Genomic DNA, 22,916 nt, shown 5'->3' on the forward strand with positions numbered 1-22,916 from the left:
AGCCCCGAGACCCCAGTTTCAGCCAGAGCTCGGCGCCGCGGCTGCCTGCCTCCTCGCGGGGTCGCACCCCCGCCGGCCCACTGGCCCGCCCCAGGCTGTGTCACAGACTTGGGGAGTGAAATTGATTTTCGGCCGCGCGGAGCTCCGCCCCACGCCGGGCTGGGCCCCGCCCCCGCTGCAGTCGGTATTGTCCGACGGTTCCCGGCGTCCCTCGGTTCTCCTCGGTAGTTTCCGGCAACGATCGAGAGTTTCTAACGTCCCCCCTGTTGTCTCTCGGCTGCGGTCCTCGCAACCGCCGCCCCCCTTTTCGGTTCCCTCTCCCCCTCCCCCCTCAGCCGGCCCCGGCAGGCGCCTCTGGCGCTACGGGCTGGGCAAGATGGCGGCCTTCGGGATCTTGAGCTACGAACACCGGCCACTGAAGCGGCCGCGGCTGGGCCCTCCCGATGTGTACCCGCAAGATCCCAAACAGAAGGAGGTGCGTTCAAAAATCGGGGCTCTCGAGGGGCCTGAGGCGGGCGATCGGCAGAGGAGGAAGCATTGATGGTTGGGGGGGGCGGGGCGGTTCGGTGGGAGCCAAAGTCCCAAAACGGGTTAAGAGTAAAGTGGGCTGGTGTAGGAGAGTGGGACCTGGTGGGGGGGAGGAGGCTCTTGGGTGTGAATAGGGAATGATGTAGGGGCCACGCCGGAGGCGCCCCCCTCCACACACACACACACACACACCTCAGAAAGTTGTCTCAGGCAGCTTGGCGAGCTGCGGCTGCTTGCAAGCTTGCAAGGAAGAGTGATACTGAGCGAGCGCTGGGTGGTTGGAAATCTTAGTGACTGTGGGGGTGAGGGTGGGGTCCAAAGGAATATAAGGGCCTAGCTTTAAATAACAATCTGCTCTACTCAGAGTCCTCCTACCTTTTTTCCCCCTCCGTTGTTCTCTTCTCCTGCCCTCCTCTTCCACCACCACCACCCCCAAGGGGGAAAAAATAAAATAAAGGAAAAGCTAAAATGTCTTTTTCCTGCCTCAGGATGAACTGACAGCCTTGAATGTAAAACAAGGTTTCAATAACCAGCCTGCTGTCTCTGGGGATGAACATGGCAGTGCCAAGAACGTCAACTTCAATCCTGCCAAGGTGAGACAACCCTGCCAAGCTGAAGAAAAAGGCTGGAAGAATCTGAGGAGGGGCAAAGGCCCTGGGTTGGGAAGAACCAAAGGGATGACCTGAATGGCTGGCTGAGTGTTCCTTCGTGGCTTCATGCCGCCACATTGGTATTTGCCTGTCAGAGGCGTGAGTGCCTCTCTGCCCCTTCTTCCCACCCTGAAGTATAGTTTTCTTTCCTCAGATCAGTTCCAACTTCAGCAGCATTATTGCAGAGAAGTTACGTTGTAACACTCTCCCTGACACTGGTCGCAGGAAGCCCCAAGTGAACCAGAAGGACAACTTCTGGCTGGTGACTGCACGATCCCAGAGTGCCATTAACACCTGGTTCACTGACCTGGCTGGCACCAAGCCACTCACACAACTAGCCAAAAAGGTGAGGTGCTAGTTCCTGATCTCCAGGCCAAGGTGGGGAGCATGGGTATGAAGTAACTATCCTATTCCCAGATGAAGCTACATGGTTGCCAGCTTGTGGTAGTCATAGAGATCTCACTGTTTACAATGTCTGTCCAGGTCCCCATTTTCAGTAAGAAGGAAGAAGTCTTTGGGTACTTAGCCAAATACACAGTGCCTGTGATGCGGGCCGCCTGGCTCATCAAGATGACCTGTGCCTACTATGCAGCAATTACTGAGACCAAGGTTAAGAAGAGACATGTCATTGACCCCTTCATGGGTGAGTACCTCCTAATACCATGGGTCCCACCACTGATGGCATCAAGGAGTGACAGAGAGACCCTTGGTATTGTTCTCCTTCCTCAATACTAAGGGTCTCTCTGATGTTTCTGCTTGCATCTTACACTCAATTGGTAAATACTGAGTACCTTGAGTATCTACTGGGTACATGTCCCAGGCTGTCAAGGTGATTGGTACCTTATTCCCACCATCAGGGTGCTTCTTATCTGATAGGGATGCTAAGGCATGTGTATGAGTCCCATAATTAAACATAGAAAGTGTGTCTATGTGTATGTATGTGTGCGTGTCTCAAAAGAGCAGGTGAAAGGTTTTTTGAGATTTCAGTGGACAGAAAGATTACTTTCTTTGGAGGACACCTGGGAAGGCTTCAGGAAGGTGGCGTTTGGCCAGAGCCTAGGAGGATGAATAGGATTTAGAAGTATGGCAATTGGGGGGTGGTTGGCGTGGGCATGGGAGAGGGACACAGAAGATGTTCTAAGGAGAGGGATGGTATAAAATAGCCCCTGTTCCCGTCTTTCCCCTAGAATGGACTCAGATCATCACCAAGTACTTATGGGAGCAGCTGCAAAAGATGGCTGAATATTACCGTCCAGGGCCCACAGGCAGTGGGGGCTGTGGTTCCACTATAGGGCCCTTGCCCCATGACATAGAGGTGGCTATCCGGCAGTGGGACTACAATGAGAAGCTGGCAATGTTCATGTTTCAGGTAGGAAGAAGGGCATGTCCCTTGAAGCCATGGTGGAGCCTGGCCTCACATTCTGCTAGTCCAGGACAGAGTCTACCTGTCAGCTTGGCCTAGATGTGGCTCTCTTCCTCCTTTCATTTACTTTGTTTGCCTTATCTCTAATAGTCCCCCCCAGGGAAACTAATACTCTTCCTACCCCTTGGACCATAGGATGGAATGCTGGACAGACACGAGTTCCTGACCTGGGTACTTGAGTGTTTTGAGAAAATCCGTCCTGGAGAGGATGAATTGCTTAAACTGCTGCTGCCCCTGCTGCTCCGAGTAAGGCCTAGGATTTGGGGGCACGGCGGCGGGGGGCGGGGAAGGTGGGGAGCCTAGGGAGGGTTTGAGGAGGAATAAGATGTGAGTTCAATGTCCCTTGTAGAGACCTGGGGGTTTTAATCGGCATGTCTTTACAGTACTCGGGGGAATTCGTTCAGTCTGCATACCTCTCCCGCCGCCTTGCCTACTTCTGTACCCGGAGACTGGCCTTGCAACTGGACGGCATGAGCACTCACTCATCTCACGTTATATCCGCTCAGTCGACAAGCACACTGCCCACCACCCCTGCTCCTCAGCCCCCAACCAGCAGCACACCCTCTACACCCTTTAGTGACCTACTGATGTGCCCTCAGCACCGGCCCCTGGTTTTTGGCCTCAGCTGTATCCTTCAGGTAGGTGCCAGGTGGGCCCAAGGAGGCATTAAGAGGCATCCTGAGAAGAGTGGGATGCCCATCCTGGAGAATGGGGGTGATTCTAAATGGGAGGTAGGAACAAGCACGGAGCACTTGCTTAGAGATTATTGCTTCTCATCCTTGGGGGGTGTTAGTTCCTTTCCAGGACCAGAGTAGGCCCAAAGCCTTTGAGGAAAGTGGATGTGGGGAGGGGCTCAGAGGTGGAGTAGTGATACACCAAGGACCTGGAATAATGTTGGGTCAGAAATATAAGGGTCAGGTCTTCTGGTGGGCTTCTAGAAATGTAGTCATGGTGACTGAGTTTGATTTAGCTATTCTTGTCTGGCAGACCATCCTCCTGTGTTGTCCTAGTGCCCTAGTTTGGCACTACTCGCTGACCGACAGCCGCATTAAGACTGGCTCACCACTTGACCACCTGCCTATTGCCCCCTCCAACCTGCCCATGCCAGAGGGCAACAGTGCCTTTACTCAGCAGGTAAGTCTCACCCGTAGCCTGGTACCCCTGGATTGAGATGGAAAGCTGAATTGCTCTTTCAGAAATGGTGACTTGGAGTCTGGTGCTGTCCTTTTCATCTGGGCCTTGGCCTTCTGTATACTTTGGTGCATTCTGAAAGCCTTCCTTCCCTGTAATACAGGTCCGTGCAAAGTTGCGTGAGATTGAGCAGCAGATCAAGGAGCGAGGACAGGCAGTTGAGGTTCGCTGGTCTTTTGATAAGTGCCAGGAAGCTACTGCAGGTGGGTGCCAGAGGACAAAGAGTAAGAAGAATGTATGAGGAAAGAATGGTAAGGACCTATCACTCTGAGAGTCAGGATGACTGGGCCTCTGGTTAAGTCCCCTTTACTGCTTTTCCTCCTGAGGCTTCACCATTGGACGGGTGCTCCATACTTTGGAAGTGTTGGACAGCCATAGTTTTGAACGCTCTGACTTCAGTAATTCTCTCGACTCCCTTTGTAACCGAATCTTTGGATTGGGGCCTAGCAAGGATGGGCACGAGGTAAGCAAGAAGGGGACTGGAAGGGGCAAAAAACGTTGCAAGGGCAATAGTACACATGAGGGGAAGGCATGGCAAGGCACAGATACTGGAGATGTCTGAGGAGATGTCCTTACTGGGTCTGGGAGGTTTTAGGATGGGACCCAATTTTGTAGGAATTGGGGCATGGTTCCGTATCCTCAACCCTACTTTACTCACCCCCGTCTTCTTTTGGTCTCCAGATCTCCTCGGATGATGACGCCGTAGTATCATTACTGTGTGAATGGGCTGTCAGCTGCAAGCGTTCTGGTCGGCATCGTGCTATGGTGGTAGCCAAGCTGCTAGAGAAGAGACAGGCTGAGATTGAAGCTGAGGTGAGGTAGCAGAGATAAGAGAATAAAGTTGGGGGCACCTGGGTAGTTCAGTCGGTTAGGCACCTTCCTTCCATTCAAGTCATGATCCTGGAGTCCTAGGATCAGGCCCCACGTCGGGCTCCCTACTCAATGGAGAGTCTGCTTTTCCCTCTGCCCCTCACCCCACTTATGCCCTCTCTTGCTTTCAAATAAATAAAATCTTAAAAAGAGAGAGGGAGAGACAGAGAGAGAGAGAGAGAATGCAGTTAGCCAATGGAGTAGTGGCAGCTGGGGTTGGAGACAGAGCTGAGCAGTGGAACTGAAGTTCAGGTGAGAATAAAGAAGGGATAGGGAACGTAAAAGGGAGGCTGAGGACATAAGGGCAAAAGTAGAAAGGAGACCGATGTTGGAGTTAGGGAAGCAGGCAGGGATTCAGTTGGGAGGCGGTAAAGGAAATGGAGGTCAAGGCAGGGATGGAAGCCAAGAGCCTGGGGATGGAAGCAAAATAGATGGCAGTTCAAACATGACCCATAGAAAGGTGAAGAAACAGCAAAACTGATGCTTAGGGTTTATTTTCTCACCTTACAGCGTTGTGGAGAGTCAGAAGCCGCAGATGAGAAGGGTTCCATTGCCTCTGGATCCCTTTCTGCTCCTAGTGCTCCCATCTTCCAGGATGTCCTCCTGCAGTTTCTGGATACCCAGGCTCCCATGCTGAGTATGGACTCCTGCCCCCTTCTGGTTCCCTCCGCCTAGTTACCCACCACTGTCACCAGGAAGCATAATTAAGGGCTTTCTGGTATACATTTCTGTCTTGGGCTTTATGCAGACTGGTTTTCAGACATGATTCTAGCTTCTGATTATCTTGGAGTTTAACAGAATAAAAGGATAAGGAAAAGAGTAAAAACAACAGACAACGGAAGCATTCTCACATATAAATAGCAGCAAGGATGCTGTATTCCTTTCCAAGACGAGGTGCAGGGCAGGAGGAGGGTTAACCAACTATACTTTGTCCCTCAACAGCTTTGGGGTTTTTTTGGGTGGGGGTGGAGGGGTGTCATTCTTCTTCTGGCCTACCTCAGGTACTCTAGGAACACCAGGTCTTAGGTGTGTTTCTCTCCCTTGCTGCCCATTTCTTGTGCCCTCCTGACACCTCTATTCTTGTTCTATCCCTGCAGCGGACCCCCGAAGTGAGAGTGAGCGAGTGGAGTTCTTCAACTTAGTCCTGCTTTTCTGTGAACTGATTCGGCATGATGTTTTCTCACACAACATGTATACTTGCACCCTCATCTCACGGGGGGACTTGGCCTTTGGAGCCCCCGGTCCCCGGCCTCCATCCCCCTTTGATGACCCCGCTGATGACTCGGAGCGCAAGGAGACCGAGGGCAGCAGCAGTAGCAAGCTGGAGGTGAGCACGCTTTGTCCTGCCCCGGCTCCTTTCTTTGGGTGTTCCCAGCTTCCTGGCTCCCACAGTCCTCCGGGAATCCCTTCCCCTAACATAAGGAGGATAGTATTGGCCCAGGGGTGCTTCGGGGCTGGCCAAGCCCTCTTGCACCTGCTGTTGGCATCTGCTCCTCACAGCAGGGTGAGGTGCTCTGATCCCCACTTTTAAGCTGGAGGGAACAGCATGAGGTGGGTAAGTGACCCGTCAGAGAGCTCGACTGCAGAGCCACTGCTTCTCCCCATCGTAGTCTCCTCTCTCCGACTTCGCAGTTGACCCTTCTAGATGGTGGGGAGCCATTCCCCAGGCGAAAGCAACTTGGCTTATGTTCTGTGCCCCCAGGACCCAGGGCTCTCAGAGTCCATGGACATTGACCCTAGTTCCAGTGTGCTTTTCGAGGACATGGAGAAACCTGATTTCTCAGTGAGTTCAACCCTGGTATGGAAGAACCCAGCTCCCGAGGTCCTGCCCTTATGCCTCTTCAGGGGAATCTCTTTGTGCCCTGACCCCCTTTCCTCCCTCTAACTGTTCTGCCCTCTCACCTTCCCTTAGTTGTTCTCCCCTACTATGCCCTGTGAGGGGAAGGGCAGTCCATCCCCCGAGAAACCAGATGTTGAGAAGGAGGTGAAGCCCCCACCCAAGGAGAAGATAGAAGGGACCCTTGGGGTTCTTTATGACCAGCCACGACATGTGCAGTATGCCACCCACTTTCCCATCCCCCAGGTACTGTTCCCCCAGCCCCTGGAGACCGTGGGTTTGGAGCCGAGGTTTCTGTTCAAGGACCGTTCTGAGGGGTTGGAGCCATCGTTGCGGGCATGGTGTGCTGGGAAGGGCTGGGAGGCTGAGGAGCAGGGGGCATGCTTTTAAGAGGAGGGAAGGAGCTCCGTGCTGGAGTCTGATGGTGCTGCCGGGATGCAGGAGGAGTCATGCAGCCATGAGTGCAACCAGCGGTTGGTCGTACTGTTTGGGGTGGGAAAGCAGCGAGATGATGCCCGCCATGCCATCAAGAAAATTACCAAGGATATCCTGAAGGTTCTGAACCGCAAAGGGACAGCAGAAACTGGTGGGTTTGAGGCTCCCGAAACAGAGCTCCCCCAAAGAATGCCCTAGTCAGTCTCCCCTTCCCCAGCACAGGGAACCCCCAGTCATGTCCCAATGTCCTGTCTCTTGGAGTCTCCTGAGAGCTCTAGTCCTTTTGAAACTTCCCCCCTCATTCCCCTCCTCTGCAGACCAGCTTGCTCCTATTGTGCCTCTGAATCCTGGAGACCTGACATTCTTAGGTACCTCACAGTAAGCCCCATACTGCCCGCCCTTCCCCCTCCCCTCCCTCGACCTAGCACCTCCCTGTATGTATTCCTCTAAGGTCCATGTAGTCTGTGGTCCTCCAGACCTCAGCTTCACTGTCCCCTTCCCTTCATCCCCCCCTTCCCCCTCCTCAACCCTCCTTTCCCTTTTCCCTTTCTCCCTCCCACCCTTCCTCCCCGCCTTCCTCCCCCTGGCCCTCCCCCCACCCCCCCATAGCCTTCTCTCCCTACCCCCAGTCAACTAGTTATCTTCCCTCTCCTGACTGGTCCCTCTCCACTGTCCCCTCAGGTGGGGAGGACGGGCAGAAGCGGCGGCGCAACCGGCCTGAAGCCTTCCCCACTGCCGAAGACATCTTTGCTAAGTTCCAGCACCTTTCACATTATGACCAGCACCAGGTCACGGCTCAGGTGAGGGCCTAAGCCCTGCCCCCTTCCCACATTCTGCTGGCCTGCCCTGTTTTCCTTTCCTCCTTCTCCCTCTCCCCACCCCACCACCAGGCACTAGGCTGATTCCCAGTCTCATCCCCTTCCGTCTTCCTTTTCTGGCTTCCCTGGTTCTCCCCACCTCTTTCCACTACTGTCTCACTCCTTCTGCCTTTATCAGGTCTCCCGGAATGTTCTGGAGCAGATCACGAGCTTTGCCCTTGGCATGTCATATCACTTGCCTCTGGTGCAGCATGTGCAGTTCATCTTTGACCTCATGGAATATTCGCTCAGCATCAGTGGCCTCATCGACTTTGCCATCCAGGTGGGGAAGTTAGGGGGATCAGGGGGGAGGAAGGCATTTGTACCATAGAGGGTCACCAGGGTGGGCGGCATAGGGGCTCAAGCCGGTGTCCTGGGCCACTTAGGAGGGGCAAGAAGGCCAGCATGATGGGAGCCAGAGAGTGAAGGGGAACAGGAGCTAAGCAGGCAGGACTAGAGGCTTGCATGCTCTGCATAGAGGCCCGAGAACTAGTTTATAAAGTGTTGGGGGCAGAGCGTCCTCCCACTGTAGAGTTCACAGAATCATATTCTAGAGACCGGTGAGATCGTCCATGTGGTTTGTGGCTTGTGTCGTTAATAGAATAAAGGATAGTGGCATATGGCAACAGGGCTCTCCCAGAATGAGGCACCTCAGGCCTGCCTTGGCCATTCCCTCACAGGCAGGGTGGGTATATATAACACATGGGCCTCTTCTCATTTCTCACCACCCCCCACCACTCTCTCTGCTAGCTACTAAACGAACTGAGCGTGGTTGAGGCCGAGTTGCTCCTCAAGTCCTCGGATCTGGTGGGCAGCTACACCACCAGCCTGTGTCTGTGCATCGTGGCTGTCCTGCGGCACTACCATGCCTGCCTCATCCTCAACCAGGACCAGATGGCACAGGTCTTTGAGGGGTAAGTGGGGCTGCAGGATGATCATGCACGTGACCCCAGTGAATGCTGATGGAAGTGACCCCCAAAAGACTTGGGGAGGCTACCTTGCCATTTGGGCAGACAGGGGAGAGTATCGCCAAGAGTTGTGAGTCTGTGGCCAGGGACCTTTGTGTCTTCACCTGTGCACACCACCCACTGCCCCATCTTGACTTCGCCCTCTTGTGACAGGCTGTGTGGCGTAGTGAAGCATGGGATGAACCGATCAGATGGCTCCTCTGCAGAACGCTGTATCCTTGCTTATCTCTATGATCTGTACACCTCCTGTAGCCATTTAAAGAGCAAATTTGGGGAGCTCTTCAGGTAAGAGAGGTGGGAGGTAAGGGTAGAGAACAGGATCTTGTCCCATCTCCTTCCCGTTACCACTCAACTTAGGAGCAGAGCACAGCTCAGGACCCCTCTGTCTCTGCGGGGCTGTCTGGGAGCTATAGCCATCACATGTTCTTGGTTCCAAAGAATAGGCCTGTCTCCTCCTCTTCCTTTTCAGCCTGGCCTCCGGCCCATCTCAACGGGACCCAAATTCCTTGTCCCTGCCTCCAGAGGCCCCTGTGCCTTAGTCTAACTGGGTCCCTTTCCTGCCCAGTCTGCTTTGGCCCATCTCCCCATCTCCTTTCTTGTCCCAAGGCCCCCAGCCCCTGACTTTTTTCCTTTTCTCCCTTCTCCTGACCACCCCTCTGCCCCACTGGCTCTCCTCCAACACTCCTATGTCCCTTCTGCCACCCCTGCAGCGACTTTTGCTCCAAGGTGAAAAACACTATCTACTGCAACGTGGAGCCCTCAGAATCCAACATGCGCTGGGCACCCGAGTTCATGATCGACACTCTGGAGAACCCTGCAGCTCACACCTTTACCTACACGGGGCTAGGCAAGAGTCTTAGTGAGAACCCCGCTAACCGCTACAGCTTTGTCTGCAATGCCCTTATGCACGTCTGTGTGGGGCACCATGATCCCGATAGGTATGGGGCGTCCTGAGTTGGGAACGGGCACCACGCTCCTGCCTGAGTTTGGGAGGGATGAGATGCCTGGGAGGTACTGCAACCACGGTTACTGCTGGGGTGGAGATGAGAAGTTAATGAGTCTGAGGTTTTATGGAACAAGGTTTTTCCTGAGGGCATTTATCCTTTTCCCCAGGGTGAATGACATCGCAATCCTGTGTGCAGAGCTGACTGGCTATTGCAAGTCACTGAGTGCCGAGTGGCTAGGAGTACTCAAGGCTTTATGCTGCTCCTCTAACAATGGCACTTGTGGTTTCAACGACCTCCTCTGCAATGTAGATGTGAGGCTTGCGCCAGGGTCCTGCCAGGGTGTGGGGTGGTTCCCGGGGCAGGGGGCCGGTCACAGTCATTGCAATAGTCAAGAGACAGAGTCCCACAGAGTGGAGGCCTACTGCTTTGAATTGGCCCCCTCTCTGCAGGCTGAGTCGAGATGTCTTGTCTGCTTTGTCCTCCAGGTCAGTGACCTGTCTTTTCATGACTCTCTGGCTACTTTTGTTGCCATCCTCATCGCTCGGCAATGTCTGCTCCTTGAGGATCTGATTCGCTGTGCTGCCATCCCTTCACTCCTTAATGCCGGTGAACCACCAGTCCGTAACCCTTAGAATTTCTGGATCCCAAGTTTGACTACACACTCCATGGCCACACCCTCACTGTTGAGTGTGGGGCTCCCCGCTATCACCAGAGGCCAGTTGTGTGATGGGCCTCGGGCCCAGAGCGGCCTCTTTCTAACGCTGTGTTGACTGCCCTGATCCTTCCCTGTTGTGACCCTCCTAAGGGACCCCCCCCCATCACACTGCAAGACAGCTGACTGCTCTGTCTCTCCTCCCCCATTATCTTGTTATTTCTCCTTTTGCCTGACTTCGCCTTCCCTTCTAGCCCCTTGCCACCCACAAACCCACGGACAGTCCACTTTTGCCCTGTCCAATTTGCTTTGTTTTCCTTTTTTTTTTTTTTTTGCAGCCTGCAGTGAGCAGGACTCTGAGCCAGGGGCCCGGCTGACCTGCCGCATCCTCCTCCACCTTTTCAAGACGCCTCAACTCAATCCTTGCCAGTCAGATGGAAGTAAGTGACCCTGATCTGGGCCTAGCCAGCAGTAGAAAGTGTGGCTGCTCCCCCCCCCCCCCGCCCCACCCACTGCCTGCACCCCACTGGATCTACTTTTGCTTCTCATGACTTGGGCTCCCTCTCCAGACAAGCCTACAGTAGGAATCCGTTCCTCCTGTGACCGCCACCTGCTGGCTGCCTCCCAGAACCGCATCGTGGATGGAGCTGTGTTTGCTGTTCTCAAGGCAGTATTTGTACTTGGTATGGGGGTAGGAAGGGAGTGGTGCCAGAAGTGTGTGTGGGGTGGAGTGCCAGCTAAACTACAAAGGAAAGTCTTTCTCCCTCCTGAAGGTGGTCTCTCTGACCTTTGGGGAGGAGAGGAGGGAGGGAAGTATATTTCTGTCCCATAGGGCAGGATTTGGGGGAGTTGCTGCTTCTGTGGGTCTGGGGTGGGTCTCTACACCGTGTTCAGATCTCACTCTGCCCTCCCTATCTCCCGCCCGTGAACCACAGGGGATGCGGAACTGAAGGGTTCAGGCTTCACTGTGACAGGAGGAACAGAAGAACTTCCAGAGGAGGAGGGAGGAGGTGGCAGTGGCGGTCGGAGGCAGGGTGGCCGCAACATCTCTGTGGAGACAGCCAGTCTGGATGTCTATGCCAAGTACGTGCTGCGCAGCATCTGCCAACAGGTCAGTCTCACCTTCCCCCCATGCATCCCAAATGCCTTTATATAATAATGTCCTGTTTCCAGCCCTGATCATGCCACCTTCCTACTATACATCACGTCTCTCATCAACCCCCAGCCCATCTCCCCCTTATTCCTTACCCCCACTCACTGTTTGCCCCAGTGCCCTGGTTATCTACTTCCTCAGGAATGGGTAGGAGAGCGTTGCCTTAAATCATTGTGTGAGGATAGCAATGACCTGCAAGACCCAGTGTTGAGTAGTGCCCAGGCCCAGCGCCTCATGCAGCTCATCTGCTACCCACATCGGTTGCTGGACAACGAGGACGGGGAAAACCCCCAGCGGCAGCGCATTAAGCGTATTCTGCAGGTAGGCCAAGGTGGTGAGGGTCTTAGAGGAAGCAGTGGGGCCCAGGCCCTGGGTGAAACAATGGGGACCCTGAGGGAAAAAGAGGGGGTTAGTCAAGTAGGAAGACTGAACAAGGATGTGGGCAAAAGGTGGTCAGAGCAACAGCCCCCATGTGGGTTTTGAAGTCAGGCCAGTGCAGTCCAGACCCTAGAGCCAACTGCTGGATGAGGGCATGGCTATCTGGGACTGTAGCTTATCAGTGAGAGGCGGCACAACATCTGCTAAGCCTTGTTTAAGGCCTTGCTTGTTTGGTGTTTGCTCACAGCTCAGTAACGAACAGCAGTAGTACTTCATAGCTCTTGATTACCAAGTGTCAGCTTCATGCCGAGTATTGTGCTCAGCACTCTATGTCCATCTTCTCATTTAATCTGTCCCAACCCCCAGAAAGTAGGTAGGAGTGGCCAAGTTTGACCAAGGAGGAAACCAAGGCTTGAAGAGTTTATTAAGTAATTAGCCCAAGGTCACACAGCTAGTTTAGAGTCAGGGTGCGAGCCCAGGTGGGCCTGTGCCCCTTCCACTTTGCCATGCTGCTTCAGGCATTCAGGTAACTGAAGGGTGGAGAAATAAAGCTGTTAAAAGAGCTACAGGAATGAGTCTCTTCAGCCCAGAGGAGATAATGTTAAAGAGAGATTAACTCACATTAGCCCTTGGGTCTGTAAAGGACTTTGAACAGCTGGTTTAAAACAGCCTGCAACTTTAACATCAAAGATTTAGGGTAAGTGCTAAGCAGAACTTACCCATGTGGAGGAATGTGAAGCTCTGGAATAGGAGACAGGGGAAAGATGGGAAATCTTTCCAGAACCGTTTTTAAAATAGGCTAGATTTTTCAACGATTTTGGATCATTTTGGTGTAGTCTTTCCTAAAGATGGGGACGTGGAAGTTCCTTTCAGACCTGTAGGCATATGTGTTTCAAGGTTGTGAGAGATCAGGAGGTGGCTTAGTCAGGGTGGGGGGTAAGTGGCTGGAAATGGAGAGGGGGGACAGGATGATGATGAGCTTAGGGGTGGCGTCTCCATCACAGAACTTGGACCAGTGGACCATGCGCCAGTCTTCCTTGGAGCTGCAGCTCATGATCAAGCAGACCCCTAACAATGTGAGTTGGCACCTGGCCCTCTCTGTCCCATGCTCACTTCCAGCTCCATGTGTCAGGGGTGTGGGCTACCATAGAAGAACCTGTGTCCTATGGAACTTCAGGTTCTTGAGCTGAGAAAGAGAGGGTGGGAAGATGGCAAACGCATGGGGCTGATGAGTAGGGGGAAATGGGTCAGGAATGTTGGGGCTCGGTGGTGTGGGGGAAGATTGGCGATGGTGGTGGTGGGAGGCAGTTTCTCTGGTCACAACTGTAAGGAGGCATGTGAGGAGAAGACAGTGGGGGAATTGGAGAAATAGGGAGGCTCTGGAGGGCAGGCTCTCAGCAGAGTTGTGTCTTTCCCTCTCATTACCTTCCAGATGCCTTTCTCCGCCCTCATCTCCCATCTTTCCTGCCGTCTGTTTTCCTTCCTATCACAGTTACCTATTGAGCACCTCTGTGCCTTTCATCCTCCCCAGGAGATGAACTCCCTCTTAGAGAACATCGCCAAGGCCACAATCGAGGTTTTCCAACAGTCAGCAGAGACAGGGTCATCTTCTGGAAGCACCACAAGCAACATGCCCAGCAGCAGCAAAACAAAGCCAGTGCTCAGGTTGGGTAGAAATGCATTCAGACCCCTCCCCTTATGACTTGTTCTCTCATAGTGTAAATGATTTCAGTCTCACAGAGATACTAGGCCTGTCCATTGGGCAGGGAGAGCATGGCTTGTTCTACCCTTGCCTGGCTCCTCTGGAACTCTGTCTACTCCCATCTGTCCTCCAGCTCTCTGGAGCGCTCTGGTGTGTGGCTGGTCGCTCCCCTCATCGCTAAGCTGCCCACCTCAGTCCAGGGGCATGTGTTAAAGGCAGCCGGAGAGGAGTTGGAGAAAGGCCAGCACCTGGGTTCCTCTTCCCGCAAAGAACGTGACCGACAAAAGCAGAAGAGGTAAAGCTGCTGTGGGGTGGAGGGGGGCAAGGATCAGGATTGAGGGTTAGAAAGGAGAGGAGGTGGGGCTGGGGAAAAAGAAAAGTTTAGATAAGTTGGGACAGAGGGGTGGGGATAAAAAAATCACAGAAAAGTGGAAAATTGGAGGGGAAGAGTGGGCACGGTTGGGCTAGAGGCTAGATCTTGAGAGAATAGGGCTGGGGCTTCTGGAATAATGAGGTTGGAAGCTACCTTTTATCCCATGGTCCTGTTCTTTCTCTTTTCCTTTTCCTTCCCTCTCTTCTCTAGCATGTCCCTGTTGAGCCAGCAGCCATTCTTATCTTTGGTGCTGACATGTCTGAAAGGGCAGGATGAGCAGCGTGAGGGCCTTCTCACCTCCCTCTATAGCCAGGTGCACCAGGTATGGGTCTCTGGGCTGCTGAGCCAGGCCAGAGGGCAGGGATGGGCACACCTGAGGCCACCGTGTACCCAGAACCTTCTGTACTTTCGGATCAACGCCTTGGGTGTTCGGGAATGGAAACGAGAAGATCCCTGAGCCGTGCGTTATGCTTGTTTCTGTCTCAGATTGTGAATAATTGGCGGGATGACCAGTACTTAGATGACTGCAAACCAAAGCAGCTAATGCACGAGGCTCTCAAGCTGCGGCTCAATCTGGTGAGAGGGCAGCTGGGGAGACGAAAGACAAGGGTGAGATAGAACTGCACTGCAGAGCCCCCCTCTTGCCTGTCAAGGGCAGGTGGGCGCAAAGATGGAGGGCCTAGTTGCTTCTGAGTCTTCAAAATATTAACCTGGAGCTCCTAAAGACACTGGACCTAAAAGTGGTTGAGGGCCTGGATCCTTGCAGAGACCTGGGCCCTAGGAGCCCTAGAAACCCATTGTGGAATGTTGAGTGGGATCCTGGACATCCCTTAGTCCAGCCCCCATCATTTCATAATTAAGGAAATGGAGGCCCTGAGGTGCCAAGAATTAAGTCATTGGCCCAAAATCATGTAGCAGATCACACGTACAACTGAAACATGCCCTGTGGTGTGCTAAGCCACAGCCAGGCCAGGTTATGGTCTAAGCTTTCCCTAAATGCTACACTTTACCCCTGAACCATCTGACTGACTTCTTGTGGCCCTGGCAGGTGGGGGGTATGTTTGACACGGTGCAGCGCAGTACCCAGCAGACTACGGAGTGGGCTGTGCTCCTCCTGGAGATCATCATCAGCGGCACTGTCGACATGCAGTCCAACAAGTAAAGCATCCCCACCCCCTTCAGTTTTGTGCCCAAGAGGAACTCCCTTCCCCCACACCGGGTGCACGACCCACTATAACTGGTGTGGCCCTCTCTGCTTGCATCCTACCCTGAGGCCTTTGTCTGTCTTAGCCTCTTTCCTCTATGGTTTTTTCCTGGGCCTCTCCTCACAGCGAGCTCTTCACCACGGTGCTGGACATGCTGAGCGTGCTCATCAACGGGACTCTGGCCGCGGACATGTCTAGCATCTCTCAAGGCAGCATGGAGGAGAACAAACGTGCCTACATGAACCTGGTCAAGAAGCTGCGGGTGAGCAGGGGAGGCAAGGCCGGGCGGCTCCATTCCCTTTCCCCTTGACCTTGGGTATGCCACCCAGCCTCAGGGACTTCGTTCTGGTCCAGATCTGGCCATCTCCCCTCCCTGTTTGCGTCTCCTTTCTGTTTGTTCTTTGTACTGGGAGGGTTTACTGAATGTCATCTTCATGCCTATTTCTCTGCTGTCCCCTGAGACTCCTCATCCCTCTTTATCTGTGTCCTTGAACTCTCGCCCCATCTTCCTATGCCCACAGAAAGAGCTGGGGGAGCGCCAGTCAGACAGTCTGGAAAAAGTTCGCCAGCTGCTGCCACTGCCCAAGCAGACCCGAGACGTCATCACGTGTGAGCCACAGGGCTCCCTCATTGATACCAAGGGCAACAAGATTGCCGGCTTCGATTCCATCTTCAAGAAGGAGGCACGTCGCCTTTTCTTCCCATCCCTGTTCCTACCCCAGCATTATCCCCCCACGCACAGCTCTTTCCCTGCCTTTGGGCAAGAGCTTTCCCTATGTCAACCTTGTAGCTACGGCAGGCTCAGCAGGCCAGGGAATCCATCAGGCTCTGCTGGTGAGCACCGTCTCTGGGATGTGGAGTTGATCACTAATTTTTTTTTAGGTTTCTCTCCCCATCTTGGAAGCTTCATCCTCTTTCCTGGGTCTGTCCCTCCAGCTCTCCCTACCTTCCCCATCCACACCCACCTTTGAACTTACCACCCGTTTCTCGGCCCCCTGTCCTCCTCCATCCAGCCTATACCCCACCCATCTGTCTGGCTGCCTGCTGGATCTGTTATCCCTTCATTCCTCTGCCCCAACCCAGCCATCTCTGCACAAATTTCTCTGTCCCTTCTGTCTGTCAGTTGTGATATTTTTTGAGTAACCAGAATCTTTGTGGAAAGCAGAGAGGGGGAAGGAAAAGAAGATGCAGGGTCTAACATCCAAAGTCTGACCCGGTCATACATACAGTGTCTTCATGTCTTTTCCTGGCCCGCCTATCTATCTGTCTGGGTGGCTCTCTGTGTATCTCTCTCTGGTTCTCATTTGTCCTTTCTTGGTGTCTCTCCACTCACCTCTTTGTCTCTCCCTCCCCGTTCCCATCTCTGTCTTCCTCTGAACCTCAGTGCCTGTGTCCATCTCTGCTCCGCTGGCCCTTCGCCCTCTCCCCCTCTTAACTCTCTGTCTGCTCTGTGTGTGCATGTGTGTATGTGTTGCTATATATCCATGTTCGTGTCCATCTGCTTCCTCTCACTGTCTCCCCTGACCCTACCCACACCCTTGTCATCTCCTCTTATTGCCTGCAGATACTTCCACCTCTCCTGCAGACCCTCAAGGTCTGTCTCCCACTTTCCAAATCTTAGCAGCTCACTGTTTCTCATTTTCTGGAGCAGGGTCTACAGGTTTCCACCAAACAAAAGATCTCTCCCTGGGATCTTTTTGAGGGCTTGAAGCCATCAGCACCACTCTCTTGGGGATGGTTTGGAACGGTTCGAGTCGACCGGCGAGTGGCCCGAGGAGAGGAACAGCAGCGGTTGCTGCTCTACCACACACACCTGAGGCCCCGGCCCCGTGCCTATTACCTGGAGCCACTTCCACTGCCACCAGAAGATGAGGAGCCCCCTGCTCCCACCCTGCTAGAGCCTGAGAAAAAGGCTCCAGAGCCCCCCAAAACTGACAAACCTGGGGCTGCCCCACCCAGTACAGAGGAACGCAAGAAGAAGTCCACCAAGGGCAAGAAACGCAGCCAGCCAGCCCCCAAGACAGAGGTTAGTGCTGCCCCGCCTGGCCCCCCACTTATGCTTCTTCTACAGAAAAGCCTTCTCCCTCTCTCTCCATGATTCTGTGCCGTTTCTGGTTCCTGGGGGCAATGGGGAAGAGGTGCCATTAGCATTACAAAAGTGAGCCATGTAGGTCTAGCTCATCTTCACTCCTGGTACCGCACCTCACCCCACCCCACTGAGCTATGGCCCACTCACCTTCCTCCTCTGCTGTTCACACAGGATTATGGAATGGGCCCAGGGAGGAGTGGCCCCTATGGCGTGACGGTGCCTCCGGACCTCCTACACCATGCTAACCCCAGTTCCATATCCCATCTCAGCTACAGGCAGGGCTCCATAGGCCTGTACACCCAGAATCAGCCACTACCTGCAGGTAAGTGCCAGCCCCTAGGAAGGAGAGTTATCTGAACATTCCCCGCACCAGGGGGACAAGGACACATCCCTGAGGATCTGTGGGTGACCAGGACACTGAGCAGGGACTGAGGGGACAAGGAGCCTGGAGAGATCAGCCCATTCCTCTTTCTAGGTGGCCCTCGCGTGGACCCATACCGCCCTGTGCGGTTGCCAATGCAGAAGCTGCCGACCCGACCACCTTACACTGGAGTGCTGCCCACAACCATGACTGGAGTCATGGGGATAGAACCCTCCTACAAGACCTCTGTATACCGACAGCAGCAGCCCACCGTGCCCCAAGGACAGCGCCTTCGCCAACAGCTCCAGGCAAAGATAGTGAGAGGGGCAGTAGGGAGGGTCGTTAGGGAGAGGGGCTCTGGAGGGTCACAGGACTGAGGAGACACTTGGGATCTTCACAAGGCCTTGCAGAGCAGGAGATACAAGAAACAAGATGGCTAAAAGCATTTCCCGAGTTTGAGTTTGTCTCTTTTTTCCCTTTAGCAGAGTCAGGGGATGTTGGGACAGTCAACTGTCCATCAGATGACTCCCAGCTCTTCCTACGGTTTGCAGACCTCCCAGGTGAGGGCATAAGAGGATGTCAGTGGGGAAGGTGGGGGGCTTGAGGCTAGCTGCTCTGCACAGTCTTGGCCTTGACCCCCCTCTCTCTCCTCCTCTTCTCCAGGGCTATACTCCTTATGTTTCTCATGTGGGATTGCAGCAACACACAGGCCCTGCAGGTACCATGGTGCCCCCCAGCTACTCCAGCCAGCCTTATCAGAGCACCCACCCTTCTACCAATCCTACTCTTGTAGATCCTACTCGCCACCTGCAACAGCGGCCCAGTGGCTATGTGCACCAGCAGGCCCCAACCTACGGACATGGGTTGACCTCCACCCAAAGGTACCCGAGGCATCTGGGGGGCTATGAAGACACACTGGGCTGGGAAGGCACATCTGGCTGGGGAGAACTTGTGCCAGGAAGTGATGGAACTAGTCAGAACTCTTGCAGATATGAAGAACACTTATCTGGCCACAAAATGCCAGAGCTGGAAGGGAACCTGGCGACCAGTAGTCTTCTGTCCGCTTGCCTGATATTTCTTCGAGGCCCAGAGAGAGAAATATCCTTCCTACAGCTATGATAAGGAGAGATAAGGGATTCTTAGATGTGGTGTGTGGTAAGGACTCATCCAGCCGGTAGTAGAGTGGTTCCACACTGGAACAGATGAGCCAGCAAGCCCTCCCACCATGCTGAATGCCAGTCAGGCCTTTTAGTTAAGATGTGGGAGTCACATCTTGGGGCTCTGCAGCTTAGGTTTTAGAATACCAGGGAGTGGACCAGAGGAAAGCCCTTTACTTTGAAATATCAGTTGGCCGTCCACCATGTGGCCCACACTATGCCAGGATGGGGTAGGGTGAGAAGAGATCTTTAGAAAATACAAGGTCCCTTACCACAGAGAACCTTTCATCTGGTTGGGCTGGTGAGACTTAACAGAAGAACATCTAAAGACTATGGTGAGGAGAGGTATGATCAGGTGTGTGGCTGTACACCATGAAGTAAATGGGAATTCAGAAAAAGGTATGGGATGTCTTCATGGGCCTGAGTCATTGAAGAGTTTCATAAAGGAGGTGCGATTGGAGTTGGCCTTCGAAGGATAGCTGTAATTTGGATTTGCGGAGTGAAGGATGAGAAAGGGGAGTCTGGGTAGACGACACAACATGAACAAAGATGTAGGGGCCAGAGTGAGGGGGGTGACTGGGAGGGGATGGGAAGAAGAGTGTGGATAGAGTGTAAAATTGTTGCTGGGGCAGTAGCAGGAGCTAGGCCAGGGAGGGGCAGGGCAAGTGAGACAGTCCCTGAAAGAGTTCTTTTGATTGGGAGAGCCATATAGTGAGTTGATGTGTTGACAGATGAATATGGGATGCAGGGATAGGATGCATGGGGAAGGAGACGGAAGAATGAAGATAGAGAGCCTGGCCAGCCAGCCAGAAGGTAGCCTGTTGCTGTGCTATACGTGGGAGGGCGAAAGAGCAGTAGAAGTCAGTAGTTTTTCAGATTCTGAAATGTCATTGGGTACCACCACTACCACCAATAGCAGAAAGCACCTCAGTGGGTGCCTCTCCTATCCTAAGACCAGTTTTTGTTCTCGTAAGAGCAAAACAGCAAAAGCAGGATTGGAAGATGCCTCACTGTGAAGGATATGAACCACTAAATCGGGGTGATGTCTTTGCCCCTTACTCCCCAACCTAGAAGTGTGTCAGAACCCAGAAGGGCCCTTCTGGTTAGTGCTGGGAGGGATGAGTAGAACGACTTATTTAGGTTTTCTTCAGGTCAGGGACCTGAGACATCTACTCCTCCCCTACCCCTCAACCCCCTCATCCCTCTATCCCCTCACCCCCCCAGCCATGCCTTGAGCTTCGGACCACTGGTCTTCGCAGGTTTTCACACCAGACCCTGCAGCAGGCACCCATGATAGGTACCATGACTCCTCTGGGTGCGCAGGGCGTCCAGGCCGGCGTGCGATCGGCGTCCATCCTGCCTGAGCAGCAGCAGCAGCAGCAACAGCAGCAACAGCAGCAGCAGCAGCAGCAACAGCAGCAACAGCAGCAGCAGCAGCAGCAGCAGCAGCAGCAGCAACAACAGCAGTATCACATCCGACAGCAGCAACAGCAGCAGATTTTGCGGGTGAGGCCCCAGGCCTTCAAGTGGGACCTGGGCACCCCCGGAGGGGGAGAGGCAGGTGCTCTTCCAGGGTTTGACATGATGGTGAACCGAGTGAAGCCGGCACCCACTCCCTGGAGCACCCCAAGCACGCAGTAGGGGCCTGAGAAGTTCCTACCCTCCCCCCTGTGTCCCCCCCCACCCCCGCCACTGGCTTCTGGGGTGGTCAGTGGGATCTCCCTGGGAGTCTTGCGCTATTAAGGGGGACAGTGGACCAGTTCCCCTCCCCAGAGCCACCACCATGTCTGAGGCTCACTGCCCTTGTTTGTAGCAGCAGCAGCAGCAGCAACAGCAGCAGCAGCAGCAGCAGCAACAACAACAGCAGGCACACCAGCAGCAGCAGCAGGCAGCTCCTCCCCAGCCCCAGCCCCAGTCCCAGCCCCAGGTAGCTGCTGGGCCATAGCCCCTGGCTCAGGGACAGTTGCCCAGGTTGGGCACAGCATTTTGGGGGCAGTGGGGGGGTGAGTAGAGGTGGGAGGCAAGGTGGGGCACTCCAAAAAGGGAGTCAGGAGATGAGGATGAAAAAGGAAGCGGAAAGTTCGAGATCAGTCTTCCACTTCCGGTTTCCACCTCAGTTCCAGCGCCAGGGGCTTCAGCAGACACAGCAACAGCAACAGACAGCAGCTTTGGTCCGGCAGCTCCAACAACAGCTTTCTAGTAAGCCTGCTTTCCTCTCTAGGGAGAGCCCCAGGGACTACATGGTGGTGGGGGGGCGGGGAGGGCAGGTGACCGCTTCAGGCCCAGGTTGGGGTGGGGTGATGGGTGTGAAGCATGGCATCCTGTCCCTTACTTTGGTACTCAAATAGCCTTTCTCCTACATACCTATATCCTTGCCTGGTCTCCCAGCCCTGATGACCTCTGGTTTTCCACAGATACCCAGCCACAGCCCAGTACCAACATATTTGGACGCTACTGAGCCATCTGGAAGAACTGCCTGGATGTAGCCCCACCCCTTCCTATTAATTCCCAGTCCCCTTCTTGGGCTAGCACCAGTAGTGGTTGGGGCTCTTCCCTCAGGCTCCATTTTTAATAAGTTTTTAGTATTTTTGTTAATGTGAGGCATTGAGCTGTTGGGTTTTGTATATTATTTATATAGAGACCCCAGAGCTGTTGCACCCAATACACAGAGCTTCTTTGCAAAGGGAGTGTGTGAGTTCTGCATGGTGGGGAAGGGCAGGCTCTGAGGAGAGTGCTGGGGGCTGGACCAACCAGTCAGAGCCTTTGTTCTGTTCTGTTCCAATCAGCTCTCCTGTTTACCTTCCATCCCACCAATTTCTAGATTCCAATTGGATTGCTACTCTCTTCTCCCTTCTTCAACCTGACAACATATTATATACGTTGGGGCCCTTAGTTTCTTAAGAAGGGCAGCTTACCTTCTCAGCTAGATGTTGGGGGTTCTTTGTAGCTTCTCTCCATGAGGGATAGACCACTAGGGTGGGGGAGGGGCTGATAGGCCAGAGGGGAAAAAATCAGTGGAACCTGATTTTTCTGCCCCCCACTCCCTGTGCTGCTGGGTTTTGAACAAGCTTCCAGGGTGGAGGGTGTGACTGGCACTGCCTACCCTTTTGGCCAACCTCTGCGCTCCCTGTCATATACCAAGCAGCATCCTAGAGAACTTCTCCCAAGAGTCACATTTCTGGGATGAACTGGGATGAAAAATTGCCCTCCATTGGCATGTGTCACCATTGAATTGGTGGTGGAAGGAAGGTATGGTTCTGAGAGGAAGAGAGACCCAGGAAAAGGAAGGACCCTTTTCTCTCTTTGCTCTGTTGCTGGAAACTGTTTTCACCTGACCCACCTTGGCAGTTACCCAGGATGACTGTTGATCCCTCCCATTTTACAGTAGAGAAAACTCAAAACTGTTGCTCCAGAGTCACATTTGGAACTGTGGCGGGGTCATTTGCAGCCCCTTTGCCTTCAGGTTTGAGGCAGTACATAAAGGCTATTCAGGAGAGTCAACTGGTGTACTACAAAGGAGTCTTCTGGTATGTCCAGCTGGGGCTTGAAGAGGACCAACCTCAGCCTTGTTGGTGGGTGGTACCGGATGATTTGACAACTTCAGGGTAACATCCAAGCCATAGTCACACTGGGTCACTGGCAAGTGTCACATGTGCTGGTAAAACCGAGGATCAGCCATCAATACCCAAACACCAGAAAATAAAAAATAAAAATAAATAAAATCCCCCTTTGAGGTCCAGAACGCCCTTGCTCATATGGGACTTACCAAGTTTCAGAGTTGTGTTCACAAGGAACAGATCTCCCCGGACAGGGTCAAGGCAGATGTGACCAAAGCTTGCTTCTGATCTGTTCTATCCAGACAAAAACATTCTGATGAGCTACAGGGTTAGGGGCTCAGCTGAGATAAGGGACACTCAGGGGGACTTACAGTGGTGGTGGTGGGGGCTAAATGAATGGGACAGGTGCACCATATACAGAAACATGAGACATAAAGCTGGATCTGGAGGGGAGAGCCTGAAATGGTGGGACAACTGGCGTGCTGTCTGACATGCCCCAACAGAAGCAGCAGAAAGGAACAACCGTTGACTTTTGGGAGAGTGACAGGACGAGAGCAAAGTACCCCTACCCCTCCACTGGTTG

General features: G+C 53.7%; 1 protein-coding gene across 7 annotated transcripts; it reads left to right on the plus strand.

Annotated features, from left to right (window-relative positions):
• Positions 1-169: 169 nt before the first annotated feature.
• Positions 170-22,502, plus strand: MED12 (mediator complex subunit 12). Of its 7 annotated transcripts, XM_038587663.1 has the most exons (45): positions 172-475; positions 1,017-1,121; positions 1,333-1,524; positions 1,662-1,821; positions 2,366-2,547; positions 2,737-2,847; positions 2,985-3,239; positions 3,589-3,735; positions 3,896-3,995; positions 4,119-4,255; positions 4,474-4,605; positions 5,173-5,299; positions 5,760-5,989; positions 6,365-6,445; positions 6,575-6,745; positions 6,941-7,085; positions 7,252-7,302; positions 7,616-7,734; positions 7,931-8,074; positions 8,542-8,705; positions 8,913-9,044; positions 9,470-9,697; positions 9,873-10,017; positions 10,192-10,312; positions 10,697-10,798; positions 10,928-11,041; positions 11,294-11,469; positions 11,653-11,832; positions 12,894-12,965; positions 13,421-13,554; positions 13,725-13,886; positions 14,175-14,286; positions 14,451-14,540; positions 15,013-15,122; positions 15,296-15,431; positions 15,691-15,852; positions 16,821-17,195; positions 17,430-17,580; positions 17,734-17,927; positions 18,102-18,179; positions 18,283-18,500; positions 20,036-20,282; positions 20,590-20,703; positions 20,894-20,975; positions 21,191-22,502. In XM_038587663.1, exons 1-45 carry the CDS (start codon positions 377-379, stop codon positions 21,232-21,234), a joined length of 6,531 nt encoding a protein of 2,176 aa, XP_038443591.1. In that variant the 5' UTR covers positions 172-376; the 3' UTR covers positions 21,235-22,502. The 7 variants fall into 7 exon arrangements, with proteins under 7 accessions (XP_038443589.1, XP_038443588.1, XP_038443586.1 ...); XM_038587661.1 differs by lacking the exons at positions 20,590-20,703; positions 20,894-20,975; positions 21,191-22,502 and having other exon boundaries at positions 170-475; positions 17,734-17,936; positions 18,105-18,179; ... (1 more) ...; positions 18,413-18,500; positions 20,036-20,439; XM_038587660.1 differs by lacking the exons at positions 20,590-20,703; positions 20,894-20,975; positions 21,191-22,502 and having other exon boundaries at positions 171-475; positions 17,734-17,936; positions 18,283-18,337; positions 18,413-18,500; positions 20,036-20,438.
• Positions 22,503-22,916: the final 414 nt, after the last annotated feature.

Source organism: Canis lupus, chromosome X (assembly GCF_011100685.1).
Source record: "Canis lupus familiaris isolate Mischka breed German Shepherd chromosome X, alternate assembly UU_Cfam_GSD_1.0, whole genome shotgun sequence".
Lineage (NCBI taxonomy): Eukaryota > Metazoa > Chordata > Mammalia > Carnivora > Canidae > Canis > Canis lupus.

Bases quoted from the DNA above. Each gene is read 5' to 3' on its own strand.
- MED12 (XM_038587663.1), top strand. From the start codon at position 377: ATGGCGGCCTTCGGGATCTTGAGCTACGAACACCGGCCACTGAAGCGG. The intron at 13,887-14,174 runs GTAAAGCTGCTG...TCTCTTCTCTAG, and splicing joins GACCGACAAAAGCAGAAGAG to CATGTCCCTGTTGAGCCAGC. The intron at 14,541-15,012 runs GTGAGAGGGCAG...TGGCCCTGGCAG, and splicing joins TCAAGCTGCGGCTCAATCTG to GTGGGGGGTATGTTTGACAC.